The 22647-nt window shown below is 43.0% G+C and overlaps 2 protein-coding genes across 4 annotated transcripts in view; one reads left to right on the plus strand and one right to left on the minus strand.

Moving 5' to 3' along the window:
• Window positions 1-253: 253 nt before the first annotated feature.
• On the plus strand, window positions 254-8945 carry LOC138206419 (carboxypeptidase A1-like). The gene is made up of 11 exons (XM_069163118.1): window positions 254-380; window positions 1686-1767; window positions 1912-2046; window positions 2483-2584; window positions 2982-3083; window positions 3268-3369; window positions 3467-3577; window positions 3874-3964; window positions 8092-8291; window positions 8375-8459; window positions 8608-8945. Exons 1-11 carry the CDS (start codon window positions 313-315, stop codon window positions 8793-8795), a joined length of 1266 nt encoding a protein of 421 aa, XP_069019219.1. The 5' UTR covers window positions 254-312; the 3' UTR covers window positions 8796-8945.
• Window positions 8946-11769: 2824 nt separating this feature from the next.
• Window positions 11770-22647, minus strand: part of cep41 (centrosomal protein 41) — an 11175-nt gene continuing 297 nt past the window's right edge. For 2 of the 3 annotated variants that reach the window (XM_069163346.1, XM_069163348.1), the window contains exons 2-11: window positions 22524-22587; window positions 22252-22299; window positions 20976-21037; window positions 20695-20758; window positions 18650-18791; window positions 14985-15163; window positions 14839-14906; window positions 14645-14759; window positions 13070-13291; window positions 11770-12552 (exon numbers count right to left, since the gene is read on the minus strand). In XM_069163346.1, coding sequence (XP_069019447.1) covers window positions 12449-12552; window positions 13070-13291; window positions 14645-14759; window positions 14839-14906; window positions 14985-15163; window positions 18650-18791; window positions 20695-20758; window positions 20976-21037; window positions 22252-22299; window positions 22524-22587 — 1068 coding nt within the window. In that variant the 3' untranslated portion in view covers window positions 11770-12448. The remainder of the gene's footprint in view (window positions 12553-13069; window positions 13292-14644; window positions 14760-14838; window positions 14907-14984; window positions 15164-18649; window positions 18792-20694; window positions 20759-20975; window positions 21038-22251; window positions 22300-22523; window positions 22588-22647) is intronic. The other variant, XM_069163347.1, reaches the window with a different exon arrangement.

Genomic DNA, 22647 nt, shown 5'->3' on the forward strand with positions numbered 1-22647 from the left:
TCTCACATCAGCACCAACAAACAGGAAGCTGAAACTGAGGACGGAGACAGTTTGTGCTGAGCGGTGATAAAAACGCAGCTGTCAGACACGACTGTGTGAAACAGTCCGTAAGAGAAGAGAATGAAGAAACACAAACCTCCAACAAGCTTCCTTTTTCTCTGTAAACTGGACTCAACTTCAGTTTCGTCATAAACAGGTTGAGTTCATGGTGTAACGTTTCACACACACACGACTGAACACGGGCGAGCTTTGAACACGTGGCCTGACACCTCCGACATAAAAGCCTGTTCTCGGCCCGCCTGGTTGCTGGTCATGATGAAGGGGCTGCTCGTCTTCGTCGCGCTGTGTGTGGCTGGTTCTGGAAAGGAGACGTTTGAGGGGTAAGTGGTTCTGCAGAACCTCCTGCTGCTGGACGGGTTGTTCAACCGTGGAGTTTGGAGATTGTGAGCAAGTGAAGCTTCGAGTGAAGCTTCGAGTGAAGCTTCGAGTGAAGCTTCGAGTGAAGCTTCGAGTGAAGCTTCGAGTGAAGCTTCGAGTGAAGCTTCGAGTGAAGCTTCGAGTGAAGCTTCGAGTGAAGCTTCGAGTGAAGCTTCGAGTGAAGCTTCGAGTGAAGCTTCTGCAAACCTTTGCACCGCACTGAGTGTTTAAATATTTGTTAAATATAGTTATTCAATATGTAATGCACATGTAGTGAAGAGCTTTTTGTTCCTCTGTCAGCTGAATGCATCCAGATGATCAATGCAGAATAATTCATAGAAACAAACACAGGAAACAGCGTTCATCGTGCATCCAGAGGACCAAACAGACGACAAGAAGTAGAACTTTGTTTGTGTTTCTGTCTTTGATATTTGAGAGAGGAATCATCATCATCAGTTCTTCATCATGCCTGCAGTGTTTCCCTCATCCACCTGCTGCAGCTCTTCTCCAACTACTGCTGACGGTTTTTAAAAGTCTGCAGAGCAACTTAAACTGGGGGTGAAAGAAGTTATATTATCTATATATATATATAGATATATATACCTCTCTGTGATATCAAAATGAAAGAAAATTAACAAAAAAAACACCAAGTGTCTTAAAATATTGTATCGCCATCATTTTTAATGCCAAGTACTACTTGTAAATGTTTGTGTATCAAATGTGGCCTCAAATGAAACTGAACTATATTGTTATTATTATTTATTACATATCAATGAACATATATATATATAGAGTTATATATGTGATGTCAGGTATTTTCACTGGTTGAAAATAATACGTCAAAATCCGTCAAGAGGGTTCAAGAGGAAGCTGAACTCACACAGAGGTTTAAAGACGTGGAAATATGGTCCATTCAGATTTATTATGATCATGTTCACAGTTGATCTGTAGAATAAATCCTTTTGCATTTAAAATGACTTTGTCAGAGGGTTACAAAGACATTTTGATATTCCAATTTCTTAAGTTATTTGTTGCCCCACAAAGAGAAAAACCTCCTTCTAGCAGATGAAGTGTGATCCAGGTTCAGACCAGAGACCTGAGAGGTGTGAGTTCTGATAATCAGACGAACCGGGCCGACACCGCTGAGACGCTGCTGCAGAAGCAGAACCAGCCACAGTTCAGAAATCTTACTTCACCTCTGTGTGCCAACTTTCTCGGAGCTGGAGTTGAGTAAAAGGTTGCACAACAGGGTGGTTCTCTGTTTTCAGGCATCAGGTGCTTCGAATCGTTGCAAAGGATGAAGCTCAGCTGTCTCTGATCGAAGCGCTGGAGGACAGGATGGAGCTGCAGGTCATTCATCACATTCACTTAAGATTCATTTTAAAATAGAAACAGAAAGAACAAAGATTGAAACACCTCTTTTATTTATCATCTTTATCATATTTTTAAAGCCCAGTGTGAATAAAGTGAAATATGAACCCTGTGTTCCTCCAGCTGGACTTCTGGAGGGGAGTGGCTGACGTGGACACACCTGTTGATGTCAGAGTTCCTGCTCACAACCTGCAGATCGTCAAAATGTACCTGGAGACGCAGGACATCGAGTTCTCCGTCATGATGGAAGACCTGCAGGTAGAATGAGCAGCTGGTCGGTCTGGATCTCAGGTGGTCCAGCAGCTGGTCGGTCTGGATCTCAGGTGGTCCAGCAGCTGGTCGGTCTGTATCTCAGGTGGTCCAGCAGCTGGTCGGTCTGGATCTCAGGTGGTCCAGCAGCTGGTCGGTCTGGATCTCAGGTGGTCCAGCAGCTGGTCGGTCTGGATCTCAGGTGGTCCAGCAGCTGGTCGGTCTGGATCTCAGGTGGTCCAGCAGCTGGTCGGTCTGGATCTCAGGTGGTCCAGCAGCTGGTCGGTCTGTATCTCAGGTGGTCCAGCAGCTGGTCGGTCTGGATCTCAGGTGGTCCAGCAGCTGGTCGGTCTGGATCTCAGGTGGTCCAGCAGCTGGTCGGTCTGGATCTCAGGTGGTCCAGCAGCTGGTCGGTCTGGATCTCAGGTTTGTGTTTGTGCTGCAGGTGATGCTGGATGAGGAGCAGAAGGAGATGGACGCTGCTCGCGTCTCTGATCCCAGGAACACCGACAGCTTCGACTACTCCAGCTACCACACCCTCAGCGAGGTCCGGACGCTGCTCCCTGGGACGGCTGCTGTCCCGTCATACAATCATCACTTTATATCAAACAGCTCTGAAGAAAAAATCTATGAATTCTTTGAAATAATCTGCGATTATGCAACAATTTACATGAGAATATGATTTGAACTTCATTTAAGTTACAAATATGATGAAGAAAAATCGATTGGAACTGATAACGGTCAAATTCATGTATTCTTCTTCTTAATACTGAGTTCACCTTCATGGCAAACTGTCCCCAAGTAGTTCCCACATGATCTTTAATGATGATGTTGAGCCTTAAGAAGCAGATGTAAAGTCTGTGAAGAGGAGGCGGAGCTGCAGAGTGATGTCACACTCAGCTGATGTTCGTGTACTCAAAGCAGCGTTTGGTTCTTTGCTTCAGATCTACAATTTCCAGAACATGCTGGTGGCTGAGAATCCCAACCTGGTCAGCAAGATGGTGATCGGTCAGAGCTACGAGGGCCGACCCCTCAACGTGCTCAAGGTGAGAAGAAAAGTGCAGCAGGTGGAGAAGAAGTTAGAAAATGAACTGACCTTCACGACGGAACTGAAGGACCCTGAATGCAACTGATGACTGTTCTCCAAAGCAAAACTCCCTTTTAACAAAAGAGCTTTCTTTCTGTCGCTGCATTTATTCTTGGAATAATTTCCCTTCCTGTGTGTTTCAGTTCAGCACCGGTGGAACCAACCGTCCTGCCATCTGGATCGACACCGGGATCCACTCCAGAGAGTGGGTCACTCAGGCCAGCGGCACCTGGTTCGCCAAGAAGGTGCTGTGAATATGATAATGTTCTTATTTGTACTGTCTGTCTCTGCAGCTGCTGACCTCTGACCTCTGACCTCTGACCTTCACATCTCTGTCATTAGATTGTGGATGATTATGGACGTGACCCGGCTCTCACTGCCATCCTGGACAAGATGGACATCTTCCTGGAGACGGTGACCAACCCGGATGGATTCTACTACACACACACCAAGGTGAGTCTCTCACACTTTATACTCACCGGTCAGGTGTTCAATGATGTCACCGGTCAGGTGTTCAATGATGTCACCGGTCAGGTGTTCAATGATGTCACCGGTCAGGTGTTCAATGATGACACCGGTCAGGTGTTCAATGATGACACCGGTCAGGTGTTCAATGATGTCACCGGTCAGGTTTTCAAGTGCATTTCCAATGAAAAGAAAAAACTTCCTGCTTATAAATCAGTAATAAATAAATCAAGATAAACACAAACAGAAAGGAAGGAGAACGGATGAGTTGCTCTTGTTTCCAGAACCGTATGTGGCGTAAAACCAGGAAGCCCAACCGCGGCTCCACCTGCGTGGGAGTCGATCCCAACAGGAACTGGGATGCTGCTTTTGGAGGTGTGGTGGGAATTTAATTCATAAATTTAATTAATATACCAAAAGCTCTAAATATTTTGTTCATAGTAATAATCTGTACCTTTTATCTTTAGTTTCACATTTATTTATGCTACTGTTTGACTGGGTATTTAATCTCAGTTACTATGTGTAGATCTTTAGAGCTTTCAGTCTTAAAACAGCCACAAGATGGCACTGAAGCTCCAAAATCTTTTCAATCATCTTGTTTTGTACAAAATGTCTGCACAACAAGACAATAACAACATTAAACATGAGATAAGCTCACACAAACAGAACCAGTCAGGAAACACCATCGACATTTACATCCTCAAAAGTTGCCTCTGTTTTCCTTCATAACAGCTTTGTGCTCTATTTTAATGTCTGAACCAGCTTCAGGAAGTTGTTACCTGAATTTATTTTCACTGGTTTACATGGTCAAAAAATAACTGTTGGAATTTCTTGGTTTCTCAATTCATTTGACTCATTTTCTGTCAGGGTGGGGTTGGTATTCAGCAAATAGCCCTGTTCAAAAAAAATATACTTTACACCAACTTAAAAAAATGAAAAAAAAATTACACCTAAATTTATTTGTTTTTCTCAAATTATATTTATGATTTGGTAAAAATTAAAGGACTCCTTCCAGCCTGGTAGATGAGTTCAGGTGACAACCTCATGAAGCTGCTGGAGAGAATGATGAAAAGGTGGCAACTTTGAGGAATGTAAAACATGAAATGTATTTTTATTTTTGTTTGTTACCTATTTCCATATATTATTTTAATTCAGACATTATTTTTGTTTATTACCTACACAGAAAAAAATTATACTTCGGACCAACTTAAAAAAAATTGCTGTATTTTTTTACAGCTAAATTTATTACTTTTTCTCAAAGTGCATTTTTTATTTTGATTTAAAATTTTAATTTAATATGAATAAAAAATATGTATTTTACCCAAAATAAAAATGTACTTTTATACAAAGTAAGAAGATCATTTTTTATCAAGACCGTACACCATTTTTAGCTTTGTTACAACTAGATTTTTTTCATTTTGGACCTAGTATTTAATATTCCATCTAAGTAAAGTTTTTTACTTTAGCATAAACTAGTTAAAATGCTGTCATTTTTTACATGCAAATTTATCAGCTTTTCTCAAGTTAAATGTCTAATTCAATAGAAACTATAAGTTACAATTATACCTTAATTAATACATTTTCATTAGTCACAAGCAAAGACGTCACTTAATGTAGTCCAATACAATTATATGTTTTGCTTTTTTACAAATAAAATTTCACAACAAACAGTATTTTCTGTGATATGAAGGTAGAATTTTCACTTAAGATAAAACTGAAAACATTTAGTCACTGTCAATGTTTGATCTTGTTTACATAATAGAAATAAAGACAGGAAAATTCTCTTCAAAAGACCTTCAGGTTTATTGTGATGGCTTTTAAAAAATGCATCACCTTTGATCAAAAATTATGAAATAGAAAATACATAAATAAAACCTTCCATTTGAATCCTGTACAGCTAGCAGCATGTGTTCCACACATTAATAATTAACAAAAAACAATAAAATAAAGTAAATTCTGTTTTTTTTAATCTGCATTAAGTTTCTGCAACAACATCCACATAAATACTAAGATGTAACAAATGTTTATCTCTCAAACATGTAACATGCAATGTAAAAGCCACAACTGTAAAATAGTGTTTCCAAAACTTAAAACTTTTCAATATGGTATTTAAACCTTTTGCAACTATTCTGTTATGTTAACCACATAACTGCTAACATGTAAAACTGGTATGTAAATCCCTATTATGAAATATGTAAAATAGCCATTAAGTGTATGAACGTTATTAAAACTTGGCTGGTCCTTACATAAAAGTTACGACAAGAAATGTCACATTATATTGAACCATTATAAACGTGAGATCAATGGATCAAAACAAGAACTGGAAAAATACAGTTCAATTGCTGTGGGACAATCTATCAGCAAAGGTTAGTCTTTTGTGAACAATTCAGTTCAACAAGAAATAGTACCACTACTGGTACAACTGAGCTGCAGGTCATTGTCAATTAAGCATTAGTCACAGTGCTAATCTAATACCTAAATAATGAAACCACAGACAGATTTCTGTTCAGAAAAAAATCTAAACGTAAGCCAATTTAGAGGTGACATCTGTTTCCATCTTTTATATACATTTAATGTTCCATTAACCAGTAAGATATTTGAATCCAGGTTATAAAAACAGAACAAAGAACATGCTGTATCCAAATGTCTTTTGATTTCTTCTAATGTTCAGAGCTTGACACTCTGCGTTTCATCTTTTTGGGTTCTATCTCCATAAATATGTTCTGCAGTGCATCAAAAGTGTACTTTAGCTCACTTGGATAGCTCAAGTTTAGAGCATAGAGGAGACCAAATAACATGGCACATGCATGTGAAGGAATTCCACACCTTCAATAACGAGGCTGATATCCTGTGGTGGCTGGAGAGGATCTCCTCTTCCCTGATGAAGCTCTGTCTCAGCTTCATCCTTCTGAACAACCTGGTAATAGACAAGACAATCATTAGAGTTACTCTGATCAAAACCAGTGTCTCGTACTAATATAAATAAATTAGCTACATAAACAATTCTCAGTCAAATCATGATAAACTTATATTGAGGTTGTAGTGGTGCGAAAATGTCATGACTAAAAAGTACAGTATGTTCTCATGGGAAACAAGTAAAGCACTGGTACAAGTATTAATAATTACTATCTCCCCAAAAATGACTGCATATGCTGTGGTAAAACATACTAAACAGTAAGATAGTGAAATATACTCACTTCAATTAAGACACAGTAATGTTAAAAGATACAGCTGCCAGAGAGCTCCACGATAATTAAAGTCATAGGCAAATGAACATGAATGTACAATTAGTCTGAGTATGTTACTAGGACCTGACAACATGTATATGAGATTTCAAGTTTAAATAATCAATTCTTCATCTTGTCTTGAAATGAATTGATTAATTTAAAACTAGTTACCAGATCCTCCTTGATAAGGTTTTCCACATCGAGGTACAGAATGATGCAGCAGACTTCCTTTTCAGATTCACCTCGAGGCTCTACACTGCAGACACAGATAATGTCATGTTACAAAAAACTTATTACATTTACTCACGACATTAGTAAGTATGCATCTGTACCAAGTTCAAAGCTATTCTCGACAGTGTTTCATTTCTATTTTGGGTTTGTGATTCCTATTTAAATACACAAGAAAATAATGTTCACAGTTGTTCATTTTGTGACTTATCAAATTCAGCAATATGGCCTTTTCAGGAAAAACATTAAACCTGCAAACACAAAGGATATGGTGAGATTTCACTTTTAGTTCTTTTAGTGGACAGTCAGCATGATCCATGATTGTCACTACAGACTAATTCATTGCCTAAGCCTCAGATATACTGGTGGTATTGTACTATACTGCATTATACTGACAAATGCAAGAATGAATATGAATTCTTATCACTCAGCACTTTAATCAGCCTTTTTACAGTCATCAAAGAATAAAATTCATATTCATGTGGTCATCTAATTTTTACAATTCCTACAAAATGCTGTTTCAAGAGCAAAGACATGAAAACGTTTGTATAGAGAAGAGTCAATCACCCCCCCTTAATCTGCACAGTTTCAGTCCCCCCCCCCCTCCCCCCCGCGCGGCGGACAAAACTTGAGAAGGATGATTTGGTGACGTCATGTAGTCACGTGACATGAAAACCTCTAGTTTAAAGTAAAAATACCTTTTAGGTAAAAGTATTGCTGTTCATTTACTCTGGGGGGGGGGGGGGGGGGGGGGGGGGGGGGGGGGCGTATGTTTTAGTTTTAGGTAAACCGAAAATCCCAACTTTCATTTGAACTAAAGTACAAATTCACTTTAAGTCGGTGACACCGACGTTTGAGTTTTTTCAGTGTGTTCATATGTGCTGTTTCATAGTTTAAATGTCCTGCGTTGCTCCTCTTTATAGATACGTGTGTGCTGTTCGTATTATTATGGTGCATTTATAATCCCGGCGACTGCAGGGATCCAAACTAAAGTTTTTTTTATAGATATTTCCTTGCAGTTTCTCTGACCCTGTCCTGGTCCCACAGGACCCGGTGCCAGCAGTAACCCCTGCTCAGAGACCTATCGCGGACCTCGGGCTCACTCCGAGTCGGAGGTCAGGTCCATCGTGGACTTTGTGAAGTCCCACGGCAACTTCAAGGCCTTCATCTCCATCCACTCGTACTCCCAGATGCTGCTGTACCCCTACGGATACACCAGGACTCCCGTCAGAGACCGGGCCGAGCTGGTACCAACACACTTCTCTACCAAACTCTTACTGTTTGTGGTCCTTCAGCTGTCGGACAGTAACGTGTTGACCTCTGTCCTCAGGACTCTGTGGCTCGAACTGCCGTCACCCGGCTCGCCTCTCTGTTCGGTACCGACTACCGTTACGGCAGCATCATCAGCACCATCTGTACGTTCCTGCAACACAACATTTTGAATCTTAAAAGCAGCACATACGGTACCGCAGTAACATTTGGAGAAGTTGGTTGACAAGAATGTCAAATTTGACATCAGTAATGTGGATGTTTAGAAGTAATGCTAAGTGTTGTACACTGCAGACCAAGCCAGCGGCGGCACCATCGACTGGACCTACAACCAGGGCATCAAGTACTCCTACACCTTCGAGCTGAGGGACACCGGCCGCTTCGGCTTCATCCTGCCGGCCAATCAGATCATCCCCACGGCCAGGGAGACCTGGCTGGCTCTGATGGCCATCATGGATCACACCTTCAAGAACCCTTACTGATGTGTGTGTTAACCCCACTGTTTGGAGATGTCACCTTTAACCTTCAATCTTCAAGTCTGTCATGATCATTATTATTCTAAAAAAAACTCCATAAAATAAACAAATAAATGAGCAAACTGAAAAACTAACTTTTTTATTTTGTTGACAATTAAATTCAGAGAATTTGCTCAAAAAATTATTTTCAAGAATGTTTCTTCCATATTAAATCTCCGTATTATGTTCACTTCCTCTAAACCTCCAATGACTGAAGGTGTCATCAGTCAATCTGTACCTGTTGTTTAGAGATCTAGTACACGTGCAGATGTACACCAGGGCTCTATCCCCGGTCCCGCTGAGTTTCCCTTTATCAAAGTATTAAGTCTGTAACCCACTCAGATGAAACTATAATCAGTCTTTTCTCCAGTTGCAGTACCCAGTTCCGTCCTGCAGAGGGCAGTGGCGGCGATAGATAGAAAAACCCGCGGAGAGATAGGGAGATTAGAGCGAGATGGAGGAGCTGAAGGCAGAAAAGAAACTTAACCTTGAAGTCAAATCAGATCAAAAGCTGGTTAAGAGGTTTGTTTGTGAACAGAAATGGTCCCAGAGTGGTCACAAGGAGCAGCGGAGGATTTATGGAGCGTTTCATTGGTCCTTCGCTGAGTGGTGTCAGATAGCTTAGCTACATTAGCGCTGCTCCAGTTGGTGATGGAGGTTCTGTCAGAAATCCTCTTCTTTAGTAATAAAGTCATGTAGTTCTGCTGTTCAATGACTCGGTGGACGTTTTATAAGGTGGCAATACCTTCATGAAAAATTAAAATAAACATAAATTACAATAGAAGAAGGAATTACTGTCATGTGGTTGAGATTAAATTATTTGTAAAGTGGAAAGAAATAGGTCCTGTGATGGACTGTCCAGGTGACCTGTCCTGGTGACCTGTCCAGGTGACCTGTCCAGGTGACCTGTCCTGGTGACCTGTCCTGATGACCTGTCCAGGTGACCTGTCCAGGTGACCTGTCCAGGTGACCTGTCCTGGTGACCTGTCCTGATGACCTGTCCTGGTGACCTGTCCTGGTGACCTGTCCTGATGACCTGTCCAGGTGACCTGTCCTGGTGACCTGTCCTGATGACCTGTCCTGGTGACCTGTCCAGGTGACCTGTCCTGATGACCTGTCCTGATGACCTGTCCAGGTGACCTGTCCTGATGACCTGTCCAGGTGACCTGTCCAGGTGACCTGTCCAGGTGACCTGTCCTGGTGACCTGTCCTGATGACCTGTCCTGGTGACCTGTCCAGGTGACCTGTCCTGATGACCTGTCCTGATGACCTGTCCTGGTGACCTGTCCTGATGACCTGTCCAGGTGACCTGTCCAGGTGACCTGTCCAGGTGACCTGTCCTGGTGACCTGTCCTGATGACCTGTCCTGGTGACCTGTCCTGGTGACCTGTCCTGATGACCTGTCCAGGTGACCTGTCCTGGTGACCTGTCCTGATGACCTGTCCTGGTGACCTGTCCAGGTGACCTGTCCTGATGACCTGTCCTGATGACCTGTCCAGGTGACCTGTCCTGGTGACCTGTCCTGATGACCTGTCCAGGTGACCTGTCCTGGTGACCTGTCCTGATGACCTGTCCTGGTGACCTGTCCAGGTGACCTGTCCTGGTGACCTGTCCTGATGACCTGTCCTGATGACCTGTCCAGGTGACCTGTCCTGGTGACCTGTCCTGATGACCTGTCCAGGTGACCTGTCCTGGTGACCTGTCCTGATGACCTGTCCTGGTGACCTGTCCAGGTGACCTGTCCTGGTGACCTGTCCTGATGACCTGTCCTGATGACCTGTCCAGGTGACCTGTCCTGGTGACCTGTCCTGGTGACCTGTCCTGATGACCTGTCCTGATGACCTGTCCTGGTGACCTGTCCTGATGACCTGTCCTGGTGACCTGTCCAGGTGACCTGTCCTGGTGACCTGTCCAGGTGACCTGTCCTGATGACCTGTCCTGGTGACCTGTCCTGGTGACCTGTCCTGGTGACCTGTCCTGATGACCTGTCCTGGTGACCTGTCCTGGTGACCTGTCCTGATGACCTGTCCAGGTGACCTGTCCTGGTGACCTGTCCTGATGACCTGTCCAGGTGACCTGTCCTGGTGACCTGTCCTGATGACCTGTCCTGGTGACCTGTCCAGGTGACCTGTCCTGGTGACCTGTCCTGATGACCTGTCCTGATGACCTGTCCAGGTGACCTGTCCTGGTGACCTGTCCTGGTGACCTGTCCAGGTGACCTGTCCAGGTGACCTGTCCTGATGACCTGTCCAGGTGACCTGTCCAGGTGACCTGTCCAGGTGACCTGTCCTGGTGACCTGTCCTGGTGACCTGTCCTGATGACCTGTCCTGGTGACCTGTCCAGGTGACCTGTCCAGGTGACCTGTCCTGGTGACCTGTCCTGGTGACCTGTCCTGGTGACCTGTCCAGGTGACCTGTCCTGGTGACCTGTCCTGATGACCTGTCCTGGTGACCTGTCCTGGTGACCTGTCCTGATGACCTGTCCAGGTGACCTGTCCTGGTGACCTGTCCAGGTGACCTGTCCTGGTGACCTGTCCAGGTGACCTGTCCTGATGACCTGTCCTGGTGACCTGTCCAGGTGACCTGTCCAGGTGACCTGTCCAGGTGACCTGTCCTGATGACCTGTCCAGGTGACCTGTCCAGGTGACCTGTCCAGGTGACCTGTCCTGGTGACCTGTCCAGGTCACCTGTCCTGGTGACCTGTCCAGGTGACCTGTCCAGGTGACCTGTCCAGGTGACCCTAACCCCGTGACCCGGTTCAGGATCCAGCAGGTATATATAATGGTGGATGGGAAGAAATAGTAGAATATGCAAATTATGATGTAAAAGGATTCTGATGAGTTTAATTTAAAGTTTATAGAACAAAATCAGATTCTGTTCACAAATCGATCCTGAACTACATGAAAGTGTTGAATTTCATTCAATCATTTCTGCTACAGGAAACAGTTCTACACTTTATTAACATTCATTTACAAACATCATGCAAGCACTTTGTTAAAGGAGTTAAGACTCTGAGAGATGAAACACGTGCAACATATTAAAAAACAAAAGGCCACAAATCAGAAATACTGTTCAAACATTACGATGATGTCAGAGTCACGATGAAATGAACGTTTCTGTCGTCTGAGATTTAATAAGATGCAGGTTGTGTTGAAGGCCTCTGCTCATCGGTAACACACACACACACACACACACACACACACACACACACACACACACACACACACACACTCAGTGCACATAAAGGCTGCAGATGTTCTGAATGACTCGTATCACGTTTTAAACTGCAGCTTCATCAGCAGGTGAACGAGGACGTCCGGATGTGAAGGTTCAGAGAACCGTCGCTCTGCTCGCACAACCAGCTTCCTAAAACTGAGCACAATATATATTTTATGATTCAGAGGAAGTTGTGGAGATAAAGATGGAGGCAAGTATTGATTTGTAATTTAGTAGCTCTGATCTTTCCTCTGGACCTCCGACTGAATCTCAAAGGCTGAGTTTGGTTTTTAATACGAAATTGAGCCGGCTGGATTTAAAAGGAATAAAGTAAAAGGACTTTGTGCTGGAGGTATGTTTGTTTGTGCACACTCGTGTGGTTGCTGAGTGGGGGAGGGGTGGGGTTATTTCCAGTGTCTGCTGCTGTCTCGGTCGGCCGTGGAGGAGCTGTGACGGCTCCACGCTTTGGACCGCGAGCTGCTGGAGGACATGCGGCTGGACATCCGACCTGCAGGAACACATCACCACAGTCACGCTCTAAAATCTCACTCAGGACTTTAACCTTCACGGAAAAGCTTCCTGGAAGCAGTATTATAATTTGGTAATAAATGTGCCTCTTTTCCACGGCTGGATCGCTGCTTTTAGTTTTCTATTGGCTGAAAATATCTGAAGGGGAAAACAGGATCCAGAAAAGTGGCTAAAATGAAAAAGGAGTCGATGTAGAGCTGCAGAGGAAAAGAGGCTTTACAGGGAGGAGAAACGAGGGCAGCTAAAAATGAAAAATAGGAAATGTTGCATGTGGAGAATCAAGAATTTAATAATATCTGAACAAAAGAAACTTAATTTGGTTTAAAAAAAGAAATTCTGGAAATTCTTTAGAAATCCACAACAGCTTAAAAAAACAGTAAATAAACTGAAGAACTTTAAATATATCGAACATATAAAACAAGTTACAAAGTTGTGGTCAGAAGAAATCCTGATTTTACTGGTGATTTATGATGAATTATGTAAAACCCTGTTCTTACTGTTGGAGGTACTGGGGACGAGGTTCTCCTCCAGCTGCTCCTGGATCTTGGTCAGCTCCTCAGATGTGAACCTCCACCTCCTCTCGGCCAGCTGCGGCGCTGCAGAAGGTTTTTTCTCCTTGGATGACGTGGAGGAGGTGGAGGAGGTGGAGGAGAGACAGGAGGACGGGATGGAGCCTGTGATCATCCCGCTGGGGAACTTCTGAGCGATCACCTTCAGACCTGGCAGACCAACAGTGATGCTTCAAATTAGGAGATGAATTAAAACTAGAAATGAAAGATTTAATGCAACACTTAACTAACTTCTGTTTGAAACACGAGCAGCTTCAGTTCAGTTGAATTTAACTTCCAATATAAACGTCACAACTACAATTAATATCTTAAATTAAAGAAAAACAGTTGTCCCATTAAATATTAAACAGGAAGTACTTTATTGATCTGCACGTGATTCAAGGACATGAGACACTTTGGGCCTGATTTACTAAGATCTCAAATGAAGGAACTAAATTGCGTGTTTTTTTCCAAATGTTTGCACATTTATTTTCACCCGTTTTGCAGGTGATTTATTGAGTGATTGCATCACTGATATCAGGTGCAAATCTTTGTAATTAAATGAGGTGTTTGCGTGTTAAAGTGATTCCAGCAACGGAAAACAGAGCGACCGCAAAAGGAAATCTGATCCCATTGAAGTTTAATTTGTGACAGCTCACCTGAACAACAGGACTGGAGGGAGATCCAAGCAGAGATACGCTGGAACCACCCAGAGGCAGCAAAATGCTGAGTTGAAGAAGTTTTTTTTAATTGCTGGTATTTTGTGGCTCCTCCTTGTTGTTGGCTGTCAATCATCTTTCTGTTCATTCAATAACTCAGAAATATCATCGCTGGACAAACGATATGTCTGAATCATTTCTGCCTCTGACATCAGAAATGTTTAACGGGTTTAAAACCTCGTTCTCTACGTATTCTCTGGCTTCCTGTGTCTCCTTCACAATAAGAGCAGCCGTGTCTCCTTCACAATAAGAGCAGCCGTCTCTCCTGATGTTCATCTGATTAAAACCTTCAGTTGTACTAAAATACACAATAATCACTTCTGTTTCTACTTCCAGGTTCAGTAAATATCGTTGCGGGTGATAAATTGTTCTATTTGCATGTTTCCTCTCAGTATTTTACTCCTTCAGGTAGAAACGCCCAATATTACATAAGATGGAGGACGTGTCAAACTGAACATTAGAAAGATGAGGTCATCGCTGCACGTCGTCAGTAGATCTGATGGACGTTTGTTTGCGGGTGATTTTACTCACACAGACTTCAGTAAATCAGATCCTTAAACTGTTAACTCAGATATTCAAGGGGAAAACTTTCTGTTGTGGTTTCTGATGTTCAATCATTATTTTGTGGTGAAAGAATCTATTTAATTGAGCAGCTTGTTTGAGCCATAAACAACCAGCTGACAGTTCAGCAGCTGGTCTGGGATCAGTTCCTGAGTTCAGGAGATACTGACTTCACCTGCTGACTGGAGGCCAGATTACCCCTGGAGGAGGTGGAGGAGGTGGTGGAGGAGGAGGTGTGACTCACCTCCACAGAGCAGGAACAGGTTGTCGAAGCCCCTCTCCGTCATGGCGGTCGCCGCCTGCCCAGCTGTTCTCTCGTCCTCGTCGTAAACGATGATGATCTTTCCTGCTGCGTTTTTCTAGTTTTTGTGTTAAGTCGGTTCTCGCTCGTTAGAAAGGTGTATTTATTTCCTGAGGAGAGTGAATGTTGGAGGATACGTAGTGCAGCAGGTCTCTGCTGAAGGGGTTCATGGTCCGAGACAGCGAGGCGACGGGGAAGCTGAGCGCTGCGGGACAGAGAGGAGTTAAACAGACCGCTCGTCTTTACAAACAGGAAGTGAGAGCGTCGCCTTGGCTCCACCCACCGCTGATGATGTGGCAGCGGTCGTACTGCTCGCGCTCCCTGACGTCCAGCAGCAGGTAGGGGCAGGCGGGGTAAGGCCCGTCGGCCGGCCCGGGGCCAGGCACCGACCCGGGGCCGGACACCGATCCGGGCCTCGGAGCGGCCCGGTCCGGGTTCAGCTCGCCGACACCACTGATCACACTGAGGGGTCAAAGGTCAGAGGCTCATTTCTGTCTGCTGCTTGTTTTCAGGTGTTCAGCTGTGAATATTCTGAAAAGTTCTGTTTATCCATGAAAAGAAAATGCACATAAATGTTACATGTGGACACATAAAGAGATTACTCTCTTACTTATTCATTATTTTGAATCATTTTCATAGGAAACGGTTCTTTGTCATATTAATATATTGACAGGTCATCATTGTAAATGAGAATTGGTTCTTAATTGATTTTACCTGGTTAAATAAAGGTCATAATGAGTGAAACAATCTGGTATCAATTAGACAGTAAGTGAAGGTGTGTGATCATCTATAGTTTAGTGCATTATGAGGATAAATAACGTTTAATAATCACGACCTGTTAGTTTAACAGCTGATTCACAACAGTAGGTGTTTTGTTAGTAAACAGTGACGTCATCATGAACGTCAGCCGAGTTGGAGAAATTTGATTTGAACCATTTTCAAGTTGTTGTGTTTGTGTTATTTTAGATTATTATTATTATTTTGATTATTTTGATCCACAAGTTTTTCATGCATGTATACTTCTATTTTTTTGTTTTGTTATCTGAATGCCTCCTCACTCACAAGCACACGAGGGGAACAAGATGAAACACGATGGAACACGATGGAACACGATGGAACACGATGGAACACGATGGAACACGATGGAACACGATGAAACACGATGGAACACGATGGAACACGATGAAACACGATGGAACACGATGAAACACGATGGAACACGATGAAACACGATGGAACACGATGGAACAAGATGAAACACGATGGAACACGATGGAACACGATGGAACACGATGGAACACGATGGAACACGATGAAACACGATGGAACACGATGGAACACGATGGAACACGATGAAACACGATGGAACACGATGAAACACGATGGAACACGATGAAACACGATGGAACACGATGGAACAAGATGAAACACGATGGAACACGATGGAACACGATGGAACACGATGGAACACGATGGAACACGATGAAACACGATGGAACACGATGGAACACGATGGAACACGATGGAACACGATGAAACACGATGGAACACGATGGAACACGATGGAACACGATGAAACACGATGGAACACGATGAAACACGATGGAACACGATGGAACACGATGGAACACGATGAAACACGATGAAACACGATGGAACACGATGGAACACGATGGAACACGATGAAACACGATGGAACACGATGGAACACGATGAAACACGATGAAACACGATGGAACACGATGGAACACGATGGAACACGATGAAACACGATGAAACACGATGGAACACGATGAAACACGATGGAACACGATGAAACACGATGGAACACGATGGAACACGATGAAACACGATGGAACACGATGGAACACGATGAAACACGATGAAACACGATGGAACACGATGAAACACGATGGAACACGATGGAACACGATGAAACACGATGGAACACGATGGAACACGATGAAACACGATGGAACACGATGAAACACGATGGAACACGATGAAACACGATGGAACACGATGAAACACGATGGAACACGATGGAACACGATGAAACACGATGAAACACGATGGAACACGATGGAACACGATGAAACACGATGGAACACGATGAAACACGATGAAACACGATGGAACACGATGGAACACGATGAAACACGATGGAACACGATGGAACACGATGAAACACGATGGAACACGATGGAACACGATGGAACACGATGGAACACGATGAAACACGATGGAACACGATGGAACACGATGGAACACGATGAAACACGAAACACGATGGAACACGATGGAACACGATGAAACACGATGGAACACGATGGAACACGATGAAACACGATGGAACACGATGAAACACGATGGAACACGATGGAACACGATGGAACACGATGGAACACGATGAAACACGATGGAACACGATGGAACACGATGAAACACGATGGAACACGATGAAACACGATGAAACACGATGGAACACGATGGAACACGATGGAACACGATGAAACACGATGGAACACGATGAAACACGATGGAACACGATGGGAACACGATGGGAACACGAAGGGAACACGATGAAACACGATGGAACACGATGGAACACGATGGAACACGATGAAACACGATGAAACACGATGGAACACGATGGAACACGATGGAACACGATGGGAACACGATGGGAACACGATGAAACACGATGGAATACGATGAAACACGATGGAACACGATGGAACACGATGGAACACGATGGAACACGATGAAACACGATGAAACACGATGGAACACGATGGAACACGATGGAACACGATGGAACACGATGGAACACGATGGAACACGATGGAACACGATGGAACACGATGGAACACGATGAAACACGATGGAACACGATGAAACACGATGGAACACGATGGAACACGAAACACGATGGAACACGATGGAACACGATGGAACACGATGGAACACGGGGGGAACACGATGGAATACGAGGGGAACACGATGAAACACGACGGAACACGATGGAACACGAGGGGAACAAGATGAAACACGATGGAACACGATGGAACACGAGGGGAACACGATGAAACACGATGGAACACGATGGAACACGGGGGAACACGATGGAACACGATGAAACACGATGGAACACGATGAAACACGATGGAACACGATGGAACACGATGGGAACACGATGAAACACGATGGAACACGAGGGGACACGATGAAACACGATGGAACACGATGGAACACGATGGGAACACGATGGGAACACGAAGGGAACACGGGGTGAACACGATGGAACACGGGGTGAACACGGGGGGAACACGATGGAACACGGGGTGAACACGATGGAACACGGGGTGAACACGAGGGGAACACGATGGAACACGGGGTGAACACGGGGTGAACACGGGGTGAACACGAGGGGAACACGATGGAACACGATGGAACACGATGGAACATGATGGAACACGGGGGGAACACGAGGGGAACACGATGGAACACGATGGAACACGATGAAACACGATGGAACATGATGGAACACGGGGTGAACATGATGGAACACGATGGAACACGGGGGGAATACGAGGGGAACACGAGGGGAACGCGAGGGGAGCACGAGGGGAGCACGGAGGGAACACGGGGGGAACACGAGGGGAGCACGGAGGGAACACGGGGGGAACACGAGGGGAACACGAGGCGAACACGAGGGGAACACGGAGGGAACACGGGGGGAACACGAGGGGAGCACGGAGGGAACACGGGGGGAACACGAGGGGAACAGCGGGGAACAGCGGGGTGAACACGAAGGGGAACACAAGAGGAACATGGGGGGAACTGAATCTGGGTCTGTATTTTAGTGGAAATATGGAACTGACATAAACTGACATCTTCTTGCCTGCTTAAAGTAAAACAGTTTGTATGTTTCAGTGCGTTTCTCACCTGAGGAGAGTTGACCTGGCCGAGGGACAGACGTCCTGCGTGTCTCCGGCATCTGGACGCTGGGACGGAGGCTCCGTGTGAGGAGGACCGCTGGGTTCAGACACACCATCTGGGTCCGGTACAGACAGAACCGACACACCGTCTGTCAGTGCACAACACAACATAAACACACAGTAACAAACAGTAACAAACAGTAACACACAGTAACACACAGTAACAAACAGTAACAAACAGTAACAAACAGTAACAAACAGTAACAAACAGTAACAACCCGGTAACAAACAGTAACAAACAGTAACACACAGTAACACACAGTAACAAACAGTAACACAGTAACACACAGTAACAAACAGTAACACACAGTAACAAACAGTAACAAACAGTAACACAGTAACACACAGTAACAAACAGTAACAAACAGTAACACACAGTAACACACAGTAACAAACAGTAACACACAGTAACACAGTAACAAACAGTAACAAACAGTAACAAACAGTAACACACAGTAACAAACAGTAACACACAGTAACACACAGTAACAAACAGTAACAAACAGTAACAAACAGTAACACACAGTAACAAACAGTAACACACAGTAACAAACAGTAACACACAGTAACACACAGTAACACAGTAACAAACAGTAACACACAGTAACAAACAGTAACAAACAGTAACACAGTAACACACAGTAACAAACAGTAACAAACAGTAACACACAGTAACAAACAGTAACAAACAGTAACACAGTAACATACAGTAACAAACAGTAACAAACAGTAACACAGTAACACACAGTAACACACAGTAACAAACAGTAACACACAGTAACAAACAGTGACACAGTAACACACAGTAACAGTAACAAACAGTGACACGCAGTAACACACAGTAACAAACAGTAACACACAGTAACAAACAGTGACACAGTAACACACAGTAACAATAACAAACAGTGACACGCAGTAACACACAGTAACAAACAGTAACAAACAGTAACACACAGTAACAAACAGTAACACACAGTAACAAACAGTAACACACAGTAACAAACAGTAACAAACAGTAACACAGTAACAAACAGTAACACACAGTAACAAACAGTGACACAGTAACACACAGTAACAATAACAAACAGTGACACGCAGTAACACACAGTAACAATAACAAACAGTGACACGCAGTAACACACAGTAACACACAGTAACACACACACAGTAACAATAACAAACAGTGACATGCAGTAACACACAGTAACAAACAGTAACACACACACAGTAACAATAACAAACAGTGACACGCAGTAACACACAGTAACAAACAGTAACACACAGTAACACACAGTAACACACAGTAACACAGTAACACACAGTAACAAACAGTAACACACAGTAACAAACAGTGACACAGTAACACACAGTAACAATAACAAACAGTGACACGCAGTAACACACAGTAACAAACAGTAACAAACAGTAACACACAGTAACACAGTAACACACAGTAACAAACAGTAACACACAGTAACAAACAGTGACACAGTAACACACAGTAACAATAACAAACAGTGACACGCAGTAACACACAGTAACAAACAGTAACACACAGTAACAAACAGTGACACAGTAACACACACACAGTAACAATAACAAACAGTGACACGCAGTAACACACAGTAACAAACAGTGACACGCAGTAACACACAGTAACACACAGTAACAAACAGTAACAAACAGTAACACACAGTAACAAACAGTGACACGCAGTAACACACAGTAACAAACAGTGACACGCAGTAACACACAGTAACACACAGTAACAAACAGTAACAAACAGTAACACACAGTAACACACAGTAACAAACAGTAACAAACAGTAACACACAGTAACAAACAGTGACACACAGTAACACACACACAGTAACAATAACAAACAGTGACACGCAGTGACACGCAGTAACACACAGTAACAAACAGTAACGCACAGTAACATACAGTGACACACAGTAACACACAGTAACACACAGTGACACAGTAACACACCTTCTGGACCAGGTGAATCCGTCTCCACGTCGTTCAGCTCAGAGACAGACGACACCTGAAGAATCTGGTTTGGAAATCAAATGAAATCAAATGAAGAAATAACAATAACACGGATATTCTGCCAGTTATTGATCATCACTGTCTGCAGACACTTCTTGTCATGCATTCATTTCACATCCTTCACAATAAAAGAACAACAGTCATCTCTGGTTAGACATCCCAGTGATGTAAATACAACACAAACATCCCAGTGATGTGAAGATATGAACTCTGATAGTTACCAGCTGTGCAAACGTTGTCACCTTTAACCGTTTGAAGATTTCGTCTTTTCGATATCTGTAATCTTAAAAAACAAAAACAAAAACAACACATCAGTCTAAGAAATGATTTGATACAACTAGTTCCCACTTCGTCCAATCACTGAGGACTCACCAGGTCCTGCTGGTCCTCCTCCTCTAAAGCTTCACTACATTTATGTTCATTTATGTATTAGTGAAGTTGTGATGACCTCACTGTGTTTGAGACATTTATATTTATGTATTAGTGATGTTGTGAGGACCTCACTGTGTTTGAGACATTTATATGTATGTATTAGTGATGTTGTGAGGTCCTCACTGTGTTTGAGACATTTATATGTATGTATTAGTGATGTTGTGAGGACCTCACTGTGTTTGAGACATTTATATGTATGTATTAGTGATGTTGTGAGGACCTCACTGTGTTTGAGACATTTATATGTATGTATTAGTGATGTTGTGAGGACCTCACTGTGTTTGAGACATTTATATTTATGTATTAGTGATGTTGTGAGGACCTCACTGTGTTTGAGACATTTATATGTATGTATTAGTGATGTTGTGAGGTCCTCACTGTGTTTGAGACATTTATATGTATGTATTAGTGATGTTGTGAGGACCTCACTGTGTTTGAGACATTTATATGTATGTATTAGTGATGTTGTGAGGTCCTCACTGTGTTTGAGACATTTATATGTATGTATTAGTGATGTTGTGAGGACCTCACTGTGTTTGAGACATTTATATGTATGTATTAGTGATGTTGTGAGGACCTCACTGTGTTTGAGACATTTATATGTATGTATTAGTGATGTTGTGAGGTCCTCACTGTGTTTGAGACATTTATATGTATGTATTAGTGATGTTGTGAGGACCTCACTGTGTTTGAGACATTTATATGTATGTATTAGTGATGTTGTGAGGACCTCACTGTGTTTGAGACATTTATATGTATGTATTAGTGATGTTGTGAGGACCTCACTGTGTTTGAGACATTTATATGTATGTATTAGTGATGTTGTGAGGACCTCACTGTGTTTGAGACATTTATATGTATGTATTAGTGATGTTGTGAGGACCTCACTGTGTTTGAGACATTTATATGTATGTATTAGTGATGTTGTGAGGACCTCACTGTGTAAAATATAGCAACAAAAAAACATAAACTTCCAAAACTTAAAAGTAAGACGAAAACCGAAATCATCCCAACTGTGCTCATAAACACACTCAATGATCTTTACGAATAAAGACATTTACTTACTTCTTTTCATCTCCTCCACTCTCTCCGTGTACTTCGTCAGGCTGCATCCTTCCAAACAACAACAACAACAACAACAACAACAACACAGGACAAATTAACTGTTAGACACTTAACAAACTGCACTACGCATGGATCTGATCCTATATTCATATATATCATATATATATATAAATATACATCGTATATATATTTATGTATGTATATATATTTACCGTCATATATAAATATATATATATATCATATATATAAATATAATACATATATTTAGATACCTGTGTCCAGACGGGTTTTCACGTGTTCATATTTGGCGTTTTTTGGGATCTTCTTTGTCATGTACTGCAGGAAGGAAAGAAAAACTGAAAGCGATGACTCAGCAGTAAATCTTACAGCCTGGCA

Source organism: Embiotoca jacksoni, unplaced genomic scaffold (assembly GCF_022577435.1).
Source record: "Embiotoca jacksoni isolate LCO1_2020_lvr unplaced genomic scaffold, fEmbJac1.0.p SCAF_3, whole genome shotgun sequence".
NCBI lineage: Eukaryota > Metazoa > Chordata > Actinopteri > Embiotocidae > Embiotoca > Embiotoca jacksoni.